General features: G+C 41.7%; 1 protein-coding gene across 1 annotated transcript in view; it reads left to right on the top strand.

The window, feature by feature from the left end:
* The window catches only part of LOC150083724 (calcium-activated potassium channel slowpoke-like), a 668,330-nt gene that overhangs the window by 172,341 nt on the left and 481,526 nt on the right, over nucleotides 1-14,463 (top strand). The window contains 1 exon segment of the mRNA XM_090378165.1: nucleotides 14,173-14,269. Within this exon segment, the coding sequence (XP_090234291.1) occupies nucleotides 14,173-14,269 (97 nt within the window).

Below are 14,463 nucleotides of genomic sequence, written 5' to 3'. Positions count from 1 at the left end.
CGTGTGTTCTATGGTCGATTTGCCTGTTTTGCTGGACGAAAAACCCGGGTTGCCGGGAGAAAAACCTTGCTATCTACGCCTGAGACCGACTAACTCAGCCACAGAGTGACAAAAGCCCACTAAAGTTTCTGGCGTCATCGACAGGATTCGAACCCGGGCCTTTTCCACCCGGTGTGGGGAAGACGGTGACGATACCACTGTGCTAGCCGCGCAGATCATTTTACATAAAAAAACTAGTATATTAGGCCACCCGAATAATTAAATTCATATGCCGTGCTATGTGTTTTATGTCTGTTAATTTCGTGTGTTCTTTGGTCGATTTGTCTGTTTTGCTGCATTTTACATGATCATCTGCACATGTCTAAGGCTCCGCATGATGGGTTTCAAGATTGCTGACGCCTTTGCAGAAGCAATGTCGAATGCAATGTTCTCGCCAACTGTTGGATTTGTGTAATGCGGATGTTCAGAACTTTGTTAGGGTGAACCCACCCTATTCTCCTGACCTAGCACCGTCAGAATTCTTCTTGTTTCGAGAAATGAAGAAACCATTGCGTGGACGCCGCTTTGATTCGTCTCAGGAAGTCATCAGTAAAGTGGAATTGTGGTTTCAGGCACAAAGTGCGGACTTCTATGATTAAGGCATTAAACAACTGAATCATAGATGGGAGAAATGTGTTACTATACATGGAGGGTACACTTCACAGGATTGAAGTTCCTGTGAAGTTTCACCTTTCTAGGTATATTATTTCTAGGTAAGAGTACGAACTTTTTGATACCCCCTGGTGTAACTGCATTCCTGATTTATGGTCCTGCATTACTTTTTAACCAGGGACCTCCATTGTTTTTCCTGAAGCTGAAGTCAAGCTAACAGGTCTGTAATTACTCATGTTGCCCTTTGATTCCCCTTTGTGATTTGGAGATACATTCTCACATCTCCTTTCATAGGGACTTTCCTCGAATCTCAGGATGCTCTCATAATTATGGCTAATGATTTGCTTATGTCCTTTGCCCCGTTTAATATAATTCTATAGATATTACTACCCCAGGTGTCTTTTCTACTTTTAGATTCAAAAAATTCTCTTCTACTTTCCTCTCAGTTATCACAAAATCACTGTAACTTCCTGTTACAGTGTGATAAACTTCTGACATCTCCTTCCCTGAAGAGTTCGTCATGTGTAAGTACCTGTTTAGTTTGTCAGCAACCTGAGGAGGATCATTATCAATCATCAACAGTTGAGCCATTCTTATCTAGTGTGCAGTATTCAGGATGTAGCCTAACCATTGCCTTATACAACAGGATAATCACTTCCTTCCCTGTTAGTAAAATCCCTCTGTATCATTGACAGAACCCTCTGAACTGTTTCTGAACTGTTCTCGAGCCTGTCCGCATTACTCAGAGTATTTAATTTCGAACTGTACAATTACCCCAAGGTCTCTTTTATTCTCCACTGCCTTTTGCGTATGGTACAATAATCCCAGTATAACATACAGGATTGGTGCGTTATTCTGGAATCATTGCTACCCATTTGCAGTACCTTGCATTTTTCAATGTTAAATCTCAACTGCCACCTAATAAATAAATAAATAAATTTTCGTTTATTGCAAATACAGCAAGCCCATCACAGCACTAGGCCAAGGGCATAAATTCACTACAGTACAAGGGAGATAAATATAAAAACAAACCCATAGCAGAATTCATATATACATCAACAATGAATACGAATTATAATGATCACAAATATACAGGGTGTTTCAGTTAAACGTTTCAGAACTTCTAAGAGGGGTAGGGTACATCCTGAAAACTCGAAATCATATAGCAATGTGGGGTCGGAAATGCTTTCCTGAAGCGGTGTTGTACACAGAAGCACCATAAAGAAAAGAGACCGTAAGTGAGAAATCGTTTTAATAATACATGAAAAGAAGCAAAAGGTACATGGATTAAAGTAAGTGTTCGAAGTTTCTTCCACGGGATACAATGCACGCCTCACATCTCCGACGCATGGACATCCGAACATTCTGGAATACTCCAGGCAGCGTGTCCAGACACAGCAACCGGAGGATTATGCACCTCGTATTGCTTTCGCACAGTGGTACCTTGGAAAATGTGCTACAAATCCCCTTTTTCCTGCTGAAGTGTTGTTTTCCGATGAGGCATCCTTCACAAGGGAAGGAATTTTCAACGCGCATAACGACCATATCTGGGCGGTCGAGAACCCGCATGCAATACGACGTCGTGCAGCACAGATTCGATTTTCGGTCAATGTATGGGCCGGTATTATGGGAGATCACCTCATCGGACCTTACGTGTTACCGTGTCGTCTAACCGGACCTATCTACTTGATCTTTCTGCAGCAAGTATTGCCACAACTTTTGAGAGATGAACAGATTTCTGCATCGACGCAACAGACAATGTGGTTCCAACACGATGGAGCCCCTGCCCATTATAGCGGAGATGTTCGTAACTACCTGGATGTCACATTTGGTCAACAGTGGATCGGACGTGGTGGTCCCGTGCGTTGGCCTGCTCGGTCACCCGACCTATCATGTCTTGATTTTTATTTCTGGGGTCATATGAAATCGCTAGTTTATGACACCCCTGTTGACAATGCTGAGGAGCTGGTTGCAAGAATCGCAGTAGCTGCCGAAGAAATTCAAAATTCCCCTGGAGTATTCCAGAATGTTCGGATGTCCATGCGTCGGAGATGTGAGGCGTGCATTGTAGCCCGTGGAAGAAACTTCGAACACTTACTTTAATCCATGTACCTTTTGCTTCTTTTCATGTATTATTAAAACGATTTCTCACTTACGGTCTCTTTTCTTTATGGTGCTTCTGTGTACAACACCGCTTCAGGAAAGCATTTCCGACCCCACATTGCTATATGATTTCGAGTTGTCAGGATGTACCCTACCCCTCTTAGAAGTTCTGAAACGTTTAACTGAAACACCCTGTATACTGCAGAACATCACATTTGGCTCTCGGATGCATGTACTAGATTGCTGGCAGGCAGCTGTTTTTATTTCTCATCATTTGATTGTAAATCTGACTCCTGTAGGCTTCAGAGTTGAGTAACCTCTTGCAATCATTGTGATAATTTATGAGGTGAAGGGGTTCATTGGGGAAAATTCTATCCATTTGTTTGCGTCTGGAGAGTTTGGATTTGAATTGTTGGTTTCTTGAATTTTCTCTGTTGGGAGGAGCTAATATGTTGGCCGTTTGATGAATCGCTTGCAGAGGTAATTAACTTTGCAAGAAGCATGATTCCAGACTCATTGATCATCTGTTGCAGGGGCTTTGTTTTTAAGTTTTCATAAAGCTGTTGCCTGGATATTGTATGGGGAAAACGAAGTTTACTATTCAGTCATCTAAGAACCCAATACTCTAGGGCCCGGGTTCCCAACCTGCGGGTTGCAAAGTGTTTTCTGGTGAGTCGTAGCGGTTATTTTTAGTTGCAATAACCAACTAAAATCTTTTTATAGGAAATTTCACCACGAAGGTTGTAACACGTATTTATTTCAATATGGCTACACTGCAATATTCTACTAGTGGTTGTAACACTGATTTTTGATAAATGAAAGGAAGTTACTTAAGGTCCACCGCAGCAGATACTTAAAAAATGTTCATACATATTAAACATTTTATATTATTTTAATTATTTGCTATGGCGCGCCTTTAATATTTTTTCAAATTTCCGCCGCGGCGGACCTTGAATCACTCCCTAAAAATCAAATATACAAATGCAGTGTTATCATTAGAATAAAATTCTATGTTACAAATAGTAAACTAAAAACAATATTCACTATGATGCAAATTTAATATCAAAATTCATTTTTAATCGGTGTCTCGATGTGTGAAAAGCAGACTGTCGAATAAAGGTGAGTTGCTCTCTTAATGCAGTTGAAGATCACCCCGTATGTTTTGCTGACGCCGCCATGTTTGCAATGACGTAATTCAATAATGTCCGCGATGGGCCGTCTAATGCAAACTGGCGAGAACTTAGTTCGCCAATAGTCATCCACCTTTAGTTGGCGCCATGATAGAAACCAGCCACTCGCTGTCGAGCGCGGGTTAGCTACTGCTTGCACTTTCTAAAATCTGAAGAGCGTCAGTAGGTCATCATCAGTCCGTGCTAAATTCGTACCCATGGAGAAAAAACGTAAATATTCAGAAGACTATCTAAAATTTGCCTTTACCACCTTAATCAGCAATGGCATAGAGAAGCCACAATGCGTTTTGTGCAATGTCGTTCTCAGCGTTGAATCTATGAAACCGTCAAAACTGAAACGTCACTTAGAGACAAAGCATTCAGAACATACTAAAAAGGATTTGGAGTTCTTTCGACACCATGAAACTGGTCTCAGACGTCAGCTTCTTGATATCTCTGTTCAATAACACTATTCAGAGGCGCATTTCAGATATGTCCGTAGACGTGAAAGAGCAGGTTTTGAATGAAATCAAAGTTTCTCCATTGTTTTCTTTTCAAGTTGATGAATCAACGGATGTAAGTTCATATTCTCAGTTGATCGTGAAATATATTCATTCAGCTGACATCAAAGAAGAGTTCCTGTTTTGTAGTGCATTTTAAACTATTACAAAAGGTGAAGATATTATGGAGAAGATAAATACCTTTTTTGAAACTGGAGGACTACAGTGGAAAAACGTCTGTGGGGTTTGTACAGATGGAGCACCGGCTATGCTAGGGTCAAGGTCGGGCTTTCAGACAAAAGTAAAATAACTTGCTCCCCAAGCAAAGGGCATTCACTGCATGATTCACCGATATGCTCTTGCCAGTAAGACACTTCCAGCTCCTCTTGATTTATCAACTTGATTCTCCGATCAAAATTATGAATTACATCAAATCTGGAGTCCTCAACACCCGTCTGTTTAAAGAACTCTGTAAAGACATAAATTCTGATCAAGAGATTCTTCTTTTCTACACTGCTGTACGCTGGTTGTCGAAAGGAAACGTTGTCAATCGTGTCTTTGAGTTTAAAGGTGAAATCAACTTGTTCCTGAAAGTGCAAGGGAAACATGACCTTGTGGCTAACTTTTAATGATGAAGCTTGGAAGAAAAGAGTTGCTTGATCAGCAGACATTTTAGACTAGCTAAATAAGCTGAACCTGAAACTTCAGGGAAAAGAAACACACATTATCCAATTTCAAGACAGTCTTCAGGCATTTGTATCCAAGCTGCAAAACTGGCGTCGGAAAGTAAATCTTTGAAACATTGCCATGTTTGAAAAATTCTGCAGTGTGGTAGAGGAATCTGGAGGTGAACTCGATGAGAATCTGAAGAAGGAGATTACTGGGCATCTTGAATCCCTTAAAAGGAATTTCAGCGGTACTTCCCTGCACTTACAGAAAAAGAAGCTGCACTGGTACCGTACGAAACTCATTTTCTGCTTCCCTGAATGTAGCCAGCATTCCCGATGAAGTACAGGATGAATTCTTGGATCTGCGGAACGATTCCTCGGCACGTAATTTGTTTTATGAAAAATTGCTGACTCAGTTCTCGTGTGCTATGTATCAGTCATATCCAAATGTCACCATGCTTGCCTTTCGAGTTTTACTTCCATTTGCTTCTACATATCTCTGCAAGAGTGGATTTTCAACGCTTCTTCATATCAAAACAAAAGCAAGAAACAGACTGAATGTTGAGGATGACATGAGGATGGCTTTAACAAACACTCAGACGCGTATTTTGAAGCTGGTCATGAATCTCTGCTGTTTCATGCTTGATTAGCCATTTCGCTTTTTGAATTTTTTTTTTAACAACATATAAATAGTGAGAATTAAAGGAAATATTTTTTGTCAAAAACAACTACTAGGTCTTTGTGAGCAATATATTTAGAATTGAAACATCTGCAAATTTAATTTCTATGTGGTTTGGTTGTTTCTGTAAGGAGTAAGTTATTTGAGCAGATTTGTTTGCATTTATAATCAGATTGAGGTTCTTCAGATACTTGATGATTCCTCACATCTGTAAATTCGCGTCATGACTAACCTTGCAAATGTCATCACAAGGTTTGGAAATAATAAACAACTTTAAATCATCGGCATATGCCAGCAGGTTTGGATTTTCTTGTAGCTGTGGCTGTAGAGCTGCTGAAAATATAACACTGGAGAGAACACCTCCTTGAGGAATGCCTGTTGTGGTTGTGACGAGAATATTATCGATGTCTGTGATTTAGGCTGTACTGTAGATAGGATATAACCATTGTGTCAATGAGGAAATGATTTTTTAGTATTTCAATGGCTTTCTTGTGATCAACGTTGTGAAAGCACCTTTGATGTCTAAGTAAAATCATAGCATTGTGCTTTATCTTGAAACGCAGTTTGGATGCGCACAATGGTGTCAGCTAAGCTTGTTGTTGTTGTGGAGCGCCCTCTAGGACCAAAATGCATGTTGAGAAGATCGCATCCTGAAGATATGGCAGCATGATCTTATCAATAATTTTAGCGATTACTGACACGACAATTGGACGATAGCCTGTACGATAGCCAGTGGAATTCTAAAAGTCTTCCATAGTTTTGGAAGGAATGGCTGGGAAATGCACCTGGAAATAATATGAACTAAAGAATGATGAATGCGCCGAACATTTTAATAATAAAACTAGGGATGCCATCAGGTCCTTCACTACTATTAAGTCGTAATTGATTAACAATTTGCTGAACTTTCTTGTTTACAAGTATTAGCAGGGCTTGACTAGGAAGCATTTCATGTTGCACGCTATTTGCGTGTTTATAAGAATTGAATTCTTTAAATCTGTTTTGCATACCTTCAGTGCAGATGTCAAAATTGCATGTTTCCATAGTGAATTTTATCCATTCGAGAAGCTGATCATGCTGTAAGGTAATTCTTGTTTTTGAAGAAAGTGCTCTTTTATTATGCTTGAGCCTGAACATTAAATAATTTTTGTACGACGGAATTTTTTTGAGTTGAAACAGTGCTCTGCTCATTTTATACTTTGTGTGCTGATGAAGTGCCGTACTTCTTCTGCTGCCTGTGGCATTTTTGCTTCTTTTTAAAGTATGGTTTTAGATAGGATTTGAACCATGGTTTGGATTGAAAAGAAAGTCTTACGAGTTTGAAAAACTATTAAATACGAGTTTGAAAAACTATTAAATACGAGTTTGAAAAACTATTAAAATACGAGTTTGGGTGCCGACTCTGTTTTTAATTGATTCAATCATTTTATTAGTAGAAATGGGGCTTCATGAATAGGTATATTTTTGAGAGAGTCCCATGCGTAATATTTCAAGAGCTGCAAAATCTTTTCTTTCTGAAGGAATTTAATTGATGATATTCTTCTGGTGATTTCCAGATGGGGACGAGGATTCTCCCAGCAAATTGATGTAATTGCCCGATATACAATTTTTCTAGGTCTTGTTACAGTAGTATGCCTCGGTTCCTGTCATGAACACCTTCCGACCTTTGTGTCATCTGAAAACTTAGACATTAAGCTTGTTATGCCTTTATCAACGTCGGTAATAATGTTAACAACAGTAAGGAGCACAGCACTGAACCCTGAGGGACTCTAATAATAACTCTAATAGTCCAAGAAGAGCGATAGCAGTTGGGTGATATAAGAGAACATTTTAAAAAGTTCATATTTTGACCACTAAAGACTTAAGATTTTTAAAATTTTATGTTTTTCTAATTTGTCATTCTTTTATAAGTCTACAAAATAAAGCTTGCGTATCTTTGCGTCTCTTTTAGCTTACATATCTTTCAGATATTCCGCTTGTATCACTCTGATTTGGTTGATTTCTCACTTAGCTGTAGTAGTTCTAATCAGGTCGGTGTTCCCTATTAGCTTTCTCGAAAAGGAAACTTTTCGAGAAAGCTAATAATCTTGTCCCACTCTAACCCAAATGAAATCATTTCTTTAATTTTTCTGTGATTTTTTTTTTGTGTAATTTTTCCGTGAATGTGATTTTTTTTGTGTAATTTTTCTGTGAATGCATGATGTCTGTATAAGGTATAAGGTATAAGGTATGTTAGTGTCTAACGGCTCCTGGGATTTCTCCCATCTCCGCGGGTGTACATTGTATCGGGGCCAGAGATTTGAAGTGTGTGGGGGTCATGTGCTGTATATTGTGTTGTGCCCTTTGTTCCTCCGGTCTATTAGCCGCCGAGCCCCTAGTGGGACCCGACGTTACCACACCATGCCACGGGGAGGCTGACCGGGTGTACCACTGTAGCTAGAGTACTCTGGCGGGTCCTGCCACCTACTTTCCTGGGATTTCAGTGGCTAGGACCAGATTTGAGAATGAGCTGATCGCTGTTTCTTGAGCAACGGTTGTAATTTTAACAGAGCGTAGGGTTGTTCGCTGATAACTTGTTCTAGGGCCAAATAGGTCGGGCAGTAATTTTGATGTTTTTAGATTTAGACCTGTGGGGAATGCGTGTATGTGTATATATAAATATATGTATATACACACACACACGCACACATATATATATATATATATATATATATATATATAAACTAAATAAAAAAAAAAAAAAAAAAAAACGTTGTGCAAGAGAAAAGTAAGGGAGGAAGGCAGAAGACTGGAGGGTAGGAAACAGAAGAAAGGGGCCAATAGGGAAGATGGCCCCTGATGACAGTGTGGCATGCCCAGTGCCTCACCAGAGAGAGGAGTGGGGTGGCGGGTGGACGAAAACCACCACCCCACAAAAAAAAAAAAAATAAAATAAAATAAAATAAATAAATAAATAAATATAAAAAAAAAAAAAAATCATTCTGTAAGAGAAAAATAGGGGGGGGGGGATAAAAGAACGGATGGCAGGAAACAGAAGAAAGAAGCCGAAAAAAAAAAAAAAAAAAAAAAGGAGAGAGAGATATACTCCGCAAGTTCAGGGTAGGTACAGCTAGCACGGCCAGTCAGTTGGAGCCGACAACTTGCTGGAAATCCAGCAGTGTGAGTGCTGCTATGGTGGATGGGTCATGTTCAGTAAGGTCTAGTTCAGGTGCCGTCATTGGGGCTCCATTTGGTGAGTCTATGTCGCATCCAGACTGAAGGCTGGTCCAGTAGTCCATCAGAACGAACAGTGGGGGGGGTCAAAACCGGGAGTCCAAGATTGATGGTCAAGTCCAGGGATCGATGCTAGGCCTCTTCTTGATGAAATGTGTCACATCTGGGCGAGAGAAGTTTGTCCAGAAATCAATGATGAGGAATTTGTCAAGGTATGTGCGGACCCTGTCTTTTATTGCACTGCTAGTCAAGTCTTGTGCAAGTTGGTCCAAGGCGTTAGCATCCATGGCTCAATGATGCGTAGCAACAATTGGCAGTCATGGTTGTTATGACCTATTGATTCGGATACTAAGGTGGTGGTAGCGCTTTCTGCCTGGTAAATAAGTCCATTGCAAATTGAGTCAGAGCTCGGTAAGTTTCTTCATTCTGTAGGGTGAGGTGTTCTTGATTTTGGTAGTTGAAGCGTAGTTTTGTTATTAGGATCCTCCTGAAGTCCTCGTAGATTTCACAGCTGTGGGCAAGGTGCTCCCACGTCTGATCCTCTCCACAGTGGCAGCGGGGTGAGTCTGAAATTCTGAAGTCATGTAGTTTTTTCTGGAAGGAGCCATGTCCAGTGAGGAGGTAGGTAGCATAGAGTCCTGGTGAAAACCAGACAGGTGTGAGGGGGTAGGAGGCCCTGACATCAGGGAGGAATCTTTTGGTGACAGCGCCTTTAGTTGATGCCTGCCATCTTTCTTGCCAGGTGTCTGTTAGATGTTCATTAAGTCTCTTCTTTTCAGCGTTTCTATTATTTGCTGGGTCAGTGGTGAAACCTGCACAAGTAACTGCTCTTCCTTTGGCTATTTGGTAGAGCAACCCATGACGAACAATCTCCAGGTCCAGTGGAAGAGATCCAGTGAGGACCTGGAGCGCATGGGTGCTGACAGTGCGACAGGCACGCGAGGACAGAAGGAGAAGAGAGCGCTGGATAGTTCCTAGGCGCGATCTGTTTACTACGGTATTGGCCTTCTTGTACCAGACTCCAGAAGCATAGGTGATAACCGGGATGAAAACTGCCTTATAGAAGAGTGACAGCGTTCTCTTCTTTAAGCCCCAGTCCTTCCGGGCAACTCTTGAGACTTGGGCAGCATACTTCCTGATCTTAATCCTGAGTTGGTCTAGATGAGGAGTGAAGGAAAGGTTTTTGTCTAAGATCAAACCTAGATATTTAAGCTCTGTTTTTAGTTTTACTGTAACACCATTGACCTTGATTTGGGGAGGTCTTCTCAAATCAAGGGTGCCTTTTAGTAGGATCGAATTGGTTTTCTCTGGGGAGATCTTTAGGTTGTTATGCTCTGCCCAAGCTTGAAGGGTGGAGATGGCCTGGTTGGCAGTTGCTTCTAGTTGGGTTCTGTTATTGGCAGAAAAGAGCATGACCAGGTCATCTGCATAGGCCTGGGTTTGTACATTGTTGAGTTTGGTGTTCAGGAAATCATCCAGCACCAGATTCCAGAGGAGAGGCCCCAGGACAGATCCCTGAGGGCATCCCCTGAAGACTGGTCTGGAGACACTGCAGTGGGGAGCAGACACGACAACTCGCCGGTCCTGGAGATAGGTCTTGATGCATCTATATAAGTTTTCTGGGACATGCGCTCTTCGGAGCCTGCCCAGGACGCTGGGCCACCAGAGGGAATCGAAGGCACCAGCAAAGTCAAAGGAGATTAGTAGAAAGTATTTGGAGTTGCAGTTGGTAGCAGCTTCAATGATTGTTTCCAGTGCATCAATCGTGGAGCGTCCTTTCCGGAAACCGTACTGCTTAGGTGAGGAGAGACCAGCGTCATTGTAGTGGGCTTCTATTCTATGGGAGATCATCCGTTCGAGAAGTTTGCTGAAGACTGGCAGCAGTGCAATGGGCCGGTAAGATTGTGGCAGATCATGTGGTTTGGTTGCATTCTTCAATATAAGTCTAAGGATTGCAGTCCTCCATTGTGTGGGGAAGAATCCTTGGTGGAGACAGTGGTTTAACAGGTTGAGTATTGTAGTGGGAATAAGTTCAATGACCTTCTGGACGATTTCTGGATCGAGCATGTCTCTGCCCGGAGCCTTCTTGTTTCTGATTCTAGATGCAGCTAAGTTGAGCTCGGTTGTGGTGAAGGGTTCTTCAATTGCAGTTGTGTGATATGTTTCATTTTCCGTGCAGAGCTGTAGCTGTTCCGATGTGTGTGGGTCAGCAGGCTGCTGGAATGTAGCGTCTAGAATATTATTGATAGTATCTTGCCACGATCTGGTGTACAGTCCGTTCGGTAATTTCGTGGTTGATACGACCTCACCTCTGGGGAGCTTGTTAGTGGTCACTTTGTACACAATCCCCCAGGGATCGGCGTTCCCTTCAGTGCTTACCAGGGCTTCCCATGAGCGCCTTTTGCGCTGTTTTATTGTTGTGGTATACTGGTTCCTGGCCACTCGATATTGCTGCAGTAAAGCCTCTGTTTCTTCTGGAGGCCATGTTCTTCTTGCACGTTGATAGCGTTTTCGTCGGTAAATGACTTCGCGTCTAAGAGTCTGGAGTTCAGGTGACCACCAGGGGACAGCACCAGGTCTGAATCTCTTCTTTTTGATAGCCTTGTTTGCAGCATTACTGACGAGCTGTGTAATTGCGCATTGATGCTGGTCTGGGCTGAGGCCGCTAGGATTGAAGCGGCTGGCTGCACTGGTCAATTCCTCCTTAAAAAGGTTCCAGTCAGCCTTATTCAGGGCATATCTTCTTTGTTGAGTTCGGTTGGTTGGTTGAGTGACTAGTGAACGGTGTAGTTGGAAGGTTAGTACCCTGTGGTCAGAGGTGGTCCAGTCCTCACGGACTGTCCAGGAAGCAAGGTGCTGAGCAATGGAGCTTGAGGCTAAGGTGATATCTATTGTAGCTTCCCACAGGGTACTGGAGAAAGTTGGCAGGCAGTTAGGTTTGTTTAGAATGACCAGGTTGCTGTTAGACAAGTAGTCCTCAAGACGTTGGCCATTTCTATTTCCTCTGTGATTTTGAGTTCGGCTGTGCCAGGCTGGGGACCTGCAGTTAACATCAGCCCCTATAATGAGTTTTGCATTTGTCATTTGTAGCTGGATGGTCTGTAGATATCGGGTGGCAGGAAGAATATCTTCCCCCGGTCGACAGTATATCGAAACTAAGTAGAATTGCCCCAGTGGTGAAATTACATGGGCGCACACAGCCCAGCTAGTACACAGATCAGTGATTTTGGTGACAGTCAGTTCGGGATTGCGAACGACGATCGCGGCCCAGGGTGTGTCACCATCAACCTGGACCACTTTAAATCTCAAGGGGTAGCCTTTTACCTCCTTGTTATGAGTGTATGGCTCCTGAAGTAGCAGCACATCTAAGTTCTCTTCATCTGCCTTTTTGACCAGTTGTGCAGCAACAGCCTTGGCCCTCTGAGCGTTATGTTGTGCTATTTTCACGGTGTGGGTATTTAGGTTTGGTCTGTTACTCCCCATATTCTATTCTTGATTGTTGAGCACTTCTGGCTTTGAGATAAACTGGGCAACTGCTGTCACGGAGCGAATGGTTGGCTGGCACCTTTAGGGCCTTGCAATTGGCACATGTGGGAGGTTGAGACTTTTTGGGACATGTAGCGTATTCATGCCCCATTTCGGCACAGTGGCCACAGGTGGGCAGATTTTGCCTGCACGTGTGCGTGGTGTGGCCGAAACGGCAGCACCTGAAACATTTGGGGACGGCTACATGCTCCCTAAAGCGGTGGCTGCCCCAGTTGATGTAAATTCTTGTTTGTTGGGAGAGGATCTTCCAGGCCTTGGGTGATAGCTCAAAGACCCAGTTAATGGTGTGCCCAGCTCTGGGTTTTGTTTGGAATTTAGGGATTATGTGAGAAGTTGGTTCTTCATCTGGGAGTTCCTGTTTCAAGTTTCTGTGGAAAATTTCGCTTTGCAATTCCTCTGGAAGGAGATCCTTGTCCACATCTAGTACCAGTATGCAAGGGCCCTTTTGTCTAGGGGGCTCGGCCAGGAGTCCCAGAGATGGTAATTTAGGATTCTTAACAATCAGTTCAGCATCCTCTTTTGTGGCTGTTTCTATAATTACTCCCGTATTTCGCGTTTTGCGAATTGACTTGATTTTAGTGTTCTTTAAGTCATCTGTCAAGGATGTCTGTATGTAATTCTTCCTCTATGTGTATATATCTTATGTATTTCCTGATATTTAATCCTATGTTACACTCTAATAAGTGATGTATGTATGCGCCACCCTCCTAGGAAATTTCTGTAAAGGGGTGTTTGTTAAATAAACTGATAATAATAATAATAATAATAATAATAATAATTCTGGTCACACAGATTCATTTATCGGTTTAGAGGATCGCGGTAGCATAAAGTTTCAGAACCACTGCTTTAAGCAATGATCCAGGTTTCTGCCAAATAGGTCAGAATAAAATAAATAAACTTTCGTTCAATAGTTCTGTATGATTAAGTATCAGTTCTGCCCATACCAAGCATCACACTTTTATAATCTTCACCACAACTGCATAATCAGGTCTATTGCCCATTTGAGTTATATGACAGAAAAAGTATCTACTCGTGCCCATCATTAACCAGTTTTCATAATTTTGCAAATGAAACACTGACCATATGCTTTCTCTGATGTATGTTGTTGGCAGTAATCAAGTTTGTTTTAATGAGCGATGATGTCATAGATAGGACATAAAGGACACTGGAAAGGAGAACAGTATTTCCTGCCCATAGTGTGCACCAGACCTGAACGCCATCAAGCATGGCTTCCGGGACAAATTGTCATATCTAAAGCCTTCGACGAACTGTCGGCTACATAATGACATCTGCAAATATTCAACTGCGTAACTGGAGAGAATCAATAAGAACAGAATCTGCACATCCGAGGTTTTGTTTGCTAAGTTTTACTTCATGTGGTCCAATTATAAATATTTAACGGTCGTAAATGTATGTGCTAGTAATTTTGATTTTTCCGTTGTGATGTGTGATCGCTTTTGGTGGGAGAGGGGAGGGGTTGTACAGTACAGTCATCATATTTCTTTCTTGGATATATTCAGATAGAAACATTTGTCTCTGCTGCATGATAGTTTGTGGGTCGGTACAATTATTCTCAATAAACCTGCTGGAAATGTTTAATGCATCTCAGTCATCACAGTCATATTTGTTTATAATTTTACTTTCAGGGATGGAGTTGAAATGTGCCAATCGTGGGCAACCAACACCACCCAGCAGATAGACTTAGCGCTAAATATATTTTTTATGGTCTACTTTTTTATACGTGTAAGTATTCTTTTCTTATTAAATATTGCTTATATCTGTGTATAATGCTAACATTGGTTGTTTGTTAAATATTAGCTATTATTAACCTAGATTTTTCTTTTAGCCAATGCATAATTAGCTGCTACAGTAAACTCTCACCTAATTTTGGGGCACTGGAAAGCTTGTAAAAAATAATGCATAATGAATCCACTTCT

The sequence above is a fragment of the Mastigoproctus giganteus genome, chromosome 7 (genome assembly GCF_048544385.1).
Source record: "Mastigoproctus giganteus isolate SK-2022 chromosome 7, ASM4854438v1, whole genome shotgun sequence".
Classification (NCBI taxonomy): domain Eukaryota; kingdom Metazoa; phylum Arthropoda; class Arachnida; order Uropygi; family Thelyphonidae; genus Mastigoproctus; species Mastigoproctus giganteus.
Note: the sequence above shows the minus strand (reverse complement) of the source record. Positions and strands in the feature narration are given on the sequence as shown.